Genomic DNA, 6,910 nt, shown 5'->3' on the forward strand with positions numbered 1-6,910 from the left:
CTTCTTCTTATTCTAAAGAGGATCAAATGATTTCACTCCTACCCCCATGGTGACTCGAACCGAGGACCTCGATCCTAGGTAGTGGGCGCTCTAACCACTGAGCTAAGACCACTTCGATCCTAGGTACTAATTTTTCTCATAACTCTTGCTATAATAGATCTCTACAAATTTAAAATTCAATCCAAAAATTTCTTGATGGAATTCAACTTTGAACTCTATCCTTCCTTCCAAAGCTTGTCTCTTAGATTCATATATTTTTTTAAATCTTCCATATTTAATTCTATTGGGCATTATTGGAAAATCATTAACAAATTAATTCTCTCAAACCATTTCCTAATCTCAAGTCTTGAATTCTTCCAAACACCACAAATGGAAATGCTAAATCAATTCCATTTCATCATTGAAAGGAAAATTAGTACAATTCATTTTCCCACTGTAACATTCCGGTCAACCAAACGGAGCCATAATGTATTACTAGTTTTCCACTATTAGGGTTTAAAGTCAAAAGGAGGCCTTTGTCAGTATCCAATTGGTCATATATTGAATAAGCACATCACATGAAGCTATAGCAGACCCATTAGCCATATATTATGTTTCTATTGATTGGGATTTGGGACTGAAATGATGGGGAAATTGCAGAGAGATATTTGAATTGACAAGGTCCTTGATCGACCTTAAATCAAAAGTGTTGATATTATAATGTCTAGATTCAACTTTGATTCTTCTTTTCCAATTTTAGATTTGAGAGGGGAATTAGGAAGGAAACTTCATATTAGACAGCAATGGTCAGCCCTTATAGATAAGAAAGAATGCATTTTGCTAAATAGTAGCTAGCTAGTATCCCTTTCAATCTTTCATGCTTTGTTATTGATTTCTATTTTCAGTCCACTTGAAGTTCAACCTAGTAATTTGTCAGCCCTTATGTATGTATAATATTTATCCCTACCTAACCTATCACAGACATAGTGCTAGTGAAATTTAAATTCATGAGTCATGACCTCCATATTGTTAGTTACATAAACTGATTTTAAAATTACAAGTGAAGAAAGTACAAGGGTTAAAATGTGATGACTTTACACAGAGGAAGTTTGCCTCCAACACCACAAGGACGGCCTTGGGCTCTTGGATGAATTTGAATGTCACAATGCAAGGAGCTTGAGAACAAAGAAAAAGATTAACAGTGTTTGTATTGTTATTTTGTTGTTTCCAAATTTCATTAAGACTTCTTTTCTCTTAAATTTTTATTTTTTATTCTTAAGAAAAACACAGAACCAAAACGATTTTATATACATTCCAAATGTTCAAGTAAATAAACATAATATTACAAAATAAAACAATAAAATCACTTATTCTTATGCTTGAGAAACATATGGAGTAGATGTGTCGCACACAATATATGGACAAATTTGCACCTCCATCACCCACGATTTCGAATTCTATGCTACATTCTTGATTAATTTCTGGGGACACCAAGTCTTGTACGGAAGTCCTCCTCCATGAGGGGCAGACCGTCGCGCAACTTGACCTTTGGTTCCCATCCCAGCAACTCCTTTGCTTTTGAGATGTCAGGCTTCCTCTGGCGAGGATCATCAGGTGTGTTTTCAACCATCTTAATCTCCACTTTAGGATTGATAAGCTCCTTGACATTCTCTGCTAGTTGGAGCATTGTAAATTCACCTGGATTCCCAATGTTGATTGGACCAGTGTTGTCTCCTTGCATAAGTCGAATAAGGGCATCGACCATGTCAGAGACGTAGCAGAAACTCCTTGTCTGCGTTCCTGGTGATTGAACAGTCAAGGGTTCATCCCGGATAGCTTGGGCTATGAAGTTGCTCACAACACGGCCGTCATCAATATTCATGCGAGGGCCATAAGTGTTGAAAACCCTTGCGATCCGTATCTCTACGCCATGCTGCCTGTGATAATCAAACATCAATGTTTCAGCCACTCGCTTTCCCTCATCATAGCAACTCCTAACTCCATTGGGATTCACATTTCCCCAATAGCTCTCAACTTGAGGGTGAATAAGAGGATCTCCATACACCTCCGAAGTAGATGTGAGCAAAATCCTTGCTCCAACTCGCTTGGCAAGTCCCAGCATGTTCATTGTACCAATCATATTTGTCTTCATTGTCTTTATTGGATTGTGTTTGTAGAAGATCGGAGAAGCAGGGCAAGCAAGATGGAATATTTGATCAACCTCAACCAGCAACGGCTCAGTCACATCATGACGAATAAGCTCGAATCTTGGATGGCCAATCCATTTCTTAAGGTTGTCCTTTGATCCAGTGAAGTAGTTATCCGCAACAATCACCTCATTCTTCTCGTTTTCCATCAGCTTGTCCACCAGGTGAGAGCCAATGAACCCAGCTCCTCCAGTAACCAAAATTCTCATATTTGCCCCAAAGAATTTGGCATTTCTTAGAGGAGAGGGGCTCGGAGGCGGTTTTGTACAAGTTCGTTCTCCATTAGTAGCCATTTGATGAACTCCTCAATTCAAGAAAAATCCTCAACTTTCCTTAAAGGTCTTCAGATTAGTGCAAGTGCAGTATGAGATAAAGGAGAGAGCTTATATACACTTCAGACCCCTTCTTTTTTCTCTTAATTAGTCTGGAATAAGGATTCGTTAAGGACAATGTATAAGGATCCGTCTAACCGAACGTACTCCTTAGCGTATAAGGACTATGTTTATTATTTTACCATCTTTATAATTCGCCTCCGTTTGCCAGGGGTTTCTAAAGTATCTCTCCGTGATTGTCGTACTATATATATGTTCCTCATATTATTTGACTGTCGACACTTGAAAACTATATCATCATGTGATAATACAGGAAATGAATAAAATCTTCCTCCACCAAAAGCGACCGCGGTTGCAATCAATTGACCTCGCCTCACACCCACATTTGAAAAATCAATTCCTAGAGCTCTTCTTGTTTTAGTTTACTACTGAAACTCATTTTTATTTCTTGAAAGATTTGTATAAAGGCATACTACTAGGGTGGTGTCTCATGAGGCAGAATTTTCTTTATTATTCATTAATTCATGTCAACTAATGTGTTGGCTTCTATTAATTTAGGGTTCTAATTTAGTCTAAACCCATGAATTGATCAATATTGATAATTTGATACATTGATATGCTTAATTTTCCACTGCTAGCTAGGCTAGCTAGGAGGTAAAGGTCCATATCCAATTGGTATCAATAATTAAGAAAAATAACATGAAGCTAGCAACACACCTTAGATAAATAGGTTTTTATCAATTGGGAGTGAAATGATGTGAAAAGTGAAAAGAAGTACTGGTTGAATTAATTGAACTAGATGACCATATCATGATCAAAACTTATAATGTCTAGATTGAACTTTGATTATGTTTTCAATTTTAGACGAATTGTTTTTTGATATGCAGTTAACATTTTATACTTTTAGCAATGAATTAGGGATTAGTAGCTATATAGAGCGGATAGCTAAACTGAAAATACAGTCTAACAAGTCGATCTAAACTAATATAATCATCTATCAATTCGTAAACTCGATCAATTCACAAATACACAACTAAGCATTTTTTTAATGATTCATCTGATTTAATTACTGAATCTTTTCACTCAACTGAGCCAGAGTTTTCAAATTTTGAAGATAAAAAAAAGTGATGCATGCAGGAGGGAATGAGTAATCTAGCTACGCTACTACGACTATGTGATACAGATAGGGTTGCAAGGAGAACGTACGTCATTGCCACGTCTCCTTAATTTGTTACGATACAATTAATTTTGCATGGTTCTAGATTCCATTAGGATTTCTTTCCTTATTAAGTAAGATTAGGATTTAAGATTTGGTTACTTGCATGTCCTCGCGTACAAGGAATAAATTTATTATTATTACCTTCCTAATTAATTCTGGGGTAGAGAACTCCAACAGCTTCCCTATAATTTCTGTATAATAGGGAAGCAAAAGTCAAAGTTAAACATCTTTTTCTTCTCTAACTCCAACAGATTCTCTATTTTACAGCAATCTCTAAAATCTCCATATTCTTCCTTAAAATTTTAGAGATTGCTGTAAATATAGAGAATTTGGTTTTCTCTTTCCTCACTTTCCCTAAAATAAGGATAGTTATAGGGAATCTGTTGGAGCAAAAGAGGCTCATTTTCCCAAGTAGAGAAAAATCAAAATATAGGGAAGCTGTTGGAGTTGCTCTTAATGCTTATATAAGGCACCCCTCAGACTGTATATATAGAGAAGTTCTCTCTTCTTCTTTCGTGTGACAGTGTTTGCTAGAAGATTCTAGTGTACGTGTTTTCCATTAAGATTGCCCATTTTTCTAGTAGAGTTAGGTATTGCTTCAGCTATCTAGGGATGGCAAATCCTTCCGATCCAAACCAGCCAACCGAGTCCGTCCCGAACCAAGGATCTCGGTTACCGAACTTGTGGTACGGTACAACCGAACCGAATAGGGGTAATCGGTACGGTATCGGTATGGAATTTTAAAGAAATACGGTATACCGTACCGTACCACGTATTTAATATAATATTTAATTATTTTAAATATTTCTTATATAATTAATCATAACCGTTGATTTTATTCCATATTAACTAACAACCGTTAGATTAAAACTTTGCAAACCCTAATCCCATTCCCGATTTCCCTCAGTCCCTCTCTCAGTAGGCCACTTTGCCTCTCACCTCGTCTCTCTCTCTCTCTCGAACCCGAGCGAGACCTGAGCGGCTGAGCCTCTCTCTCAAACTCTTGGTCCAAACCCTAATCCCTAATCCCTCACTCCCTCAGTCCCTCTCTCGACCACTCCCTGTCTCCCTCACTCTCGAACTCGAGTGAGCTTATGAGCCTCTCTAACTCTTCCAAGAATCGAATCGTTCGGTGCATTCGATTTCATTTCACGTCAAATCGATTCGATTCAAAGTAGCTGAACAATTGCTGCAATACTGCTGGTGAGTACGAGCTCGGAGCTTCAATTGTTTTGGATTAGAAGCTTTGGATTGTTGAGTTGAGGTTCGAGACTTTGATCTACCCAATTTTAGGCTTTTTAGCAATTCGATCTTGGATATGTTATATTTTATCTTGAGATTTACCAATTTGTTATGGGTTTTAAACTTTTAATGGTTTTTCTTTTGTGCTTGGAGGAGCAGGGCTGCAGGAGCACCGATGAATAAGTTTGAATGTTTGATGTTTGAGGGAGAAGGACTAAGTTTGTGGGTCTCGATGTTCCACCATCTGTACCCAGGTATGGGAAATCTCTTTTGATGTAAAACATTTTCAAAAGACCATATCTGTGTATGTTAACAACTTAACATGCTAGAAGGATTTTTCCACCGGAGAATATAGAGAGCTGCAAATTACCAATAAAAGAACATGACATTCACTAAATGCAAGATATCTTACTGTGCATAATGAAAAGTTTGATTTTGTTCAGTATAATAATCAGTTTGGCTATTGGCTTAATCTCTTGATGTCCAGGTGGTGATTCTCATGTTCTTTTCAGAACGCTCTTGTTCTATGGAATAGGAGTATAGGACTATGGATTAATGGCGTGTTCAATTTTTTTCCCTTCTTCCTTGCTGGTCATGTAAGTTCCTGTTTGTAATTACTTTGTAATAAGTCAATGTTGTTGAATCATGAATGTTAAGGATGGTCTGAATGTTAAGGATGTTGTTGTAATAAGTCAATGTTGTTGAATTATGAATGATAAGTAATTAAGTATTCACAATTTCTGCAACTATTTGGTCTAACATGCTCTCATTATAATTTTCAGGTGTTCCAATCTCAACAATTCAAGAAATCAGGGATTCAAGGCTTAGAAGTTAGAACTGGAGCAACGTAGGAGCAGTGTAGTTGGTCGGTTTGGACCAACAGGTCAGTTTCTTTTTTCTGGAGCAATGTATGACACTATGATGTTTGTTTCTTTTTTCTGCCACTATTAAAATGTTTGATGTTTGTTTTGTTTTGTTTGATTCTTGTTTCGGCAGCTATAAATATTATAATGTTTGATGTTTGTTATTTTGATTCTTTTTTCTGCAACTATTAATATCACAATGTTTGTTACTTTGATTCTTTTTTCTGCAACTATTAATATCACAATGTTTGATGTTTTATTTTTATTTTTTATTTCTGCAACTATTAATATCACAATGTTTGATGCAGCTATGGGTAAGCTGAAGATCCCCAAACTTCTACAAAGATCCCACTGAAGATGACCTTGAAATGTATCACACTTTGGAAGAACTTGAGAGGGGTAAGCTACTCATATTGTTTGTTTCTTATTTTATGAATCATAATATTGTTTTTAACCTTGTCTTTGTTATTTTGCAGAAAATGCTTTTAATCAAGGAATGGAGTCCAATATCAGCTCTACACAAACTGATGCCTAGCAGCCAGCAGGCAACATCGTGAGCTTTCTTGTTCAACGTTAGAAATTGCAAAAACTGCCTAAATTCTTCTTCATTAATTGAATTTGCAGAACTGCCAGCATTCTTATTCTTTTAAACTAAAATGGATTTGCAGAAACTTTGAGTCTTTGAGTGAGGCAGGGCCGCAGCGAGCAGAGCACAAGAAGCAAATATGCAGGGAGCAGAGCACAACAAGCAAATATGCAGTGACGATGAGATGAAATTTGAGTCTTTGAATACTTTATTTTCAACTATTGTCCGCTTTGTTCTTGTGTCATTCATTCATTTGTGTGAACTGTAAGTGATGGTATGAAGTGATGATGACATGAACTGTAAGTGGCTAAGTGATATGAATTATGAAGTGATGAATTGATGATGAGATGAACTGTAAGAGTGTAAGTGATGAACTGAAGTTGATGTGAGAGACTGAGAGAGTGAGAGTTATAAGTTATTTGATTGTTTTACATTTGCTTATGGTCTGGGCCCTTGAATTCATATAAGTTATTTGATTGTTT

The 6,910-nt window shown here is 36.6% G+C and overlaps 1 protein-coding gene and 1 long non-coding RNA gene across 4 annotated transcripts; one reads left to right on the plus strand and one right to left on the minus strand.

The window, feature by feature from the left end:
• Positions 1-1,435: 1,435 nt before the first annotated feature.
• Positions 1,436-2,482, minus strand: LOC133724825 (UDP-glucuronic acid decarboxylase 5-like). The gene has a single exon (XM_062151697.1). The coding sequence runs from the start codon at positions 2,477-2,479 to the stop codon at positions 1,454-1,456; it is 1,026 nt and encodes a 341-aa protein (XP_062007681.1). The 5' UTR covers positions 2,480-2,482; the 3' UTR covers positions 1,436-1,453.
• A 2,169-nt stretch (positions 2,483-4,651) lies between these two features.
• LOC133724846 (uncharacterized) lies at positions 4,652-6,910 on the plus strand. Of its 3 annotated transcripts, none has more exons than XR_009854079.1 (7): positions 4,652-5,001; positions 5,139-5,233; positions 5,467-5,575; positions 5,762-5,887; positions 6,151-6,241; positions 6,319-6,414; positions 6,511-6,910. It is a non-coding gene; the product is annotated as an uncharacterized LOC133724846 (long non-coding RNA). The 3 variants fall into 3 exon arrangements; XR_009854077.1 differs by having other exon boundaries at positions 4,653-5,001; positions 6,319-6,395; positions 6,511-6,909; XR_009854080.1 differs by having other exon boundaries at positions 4,653-4,940; positions 6,319-6,395; positions 6,511-6,909.

This window comes from Rosa rugosa, chromosome 1 (assembly GCF_958449725.1).
Source record: "Rosa rugosa chromosome 1, drRosRugo1.1, whole genome shotgun sequence".
Taxonomy (NCBI): Eukaryota; Viridiplantae; Streptophyta; class Magnoliopsida; order Rosales; family Rosaceae; genus Rosa; species Rosa rugosa.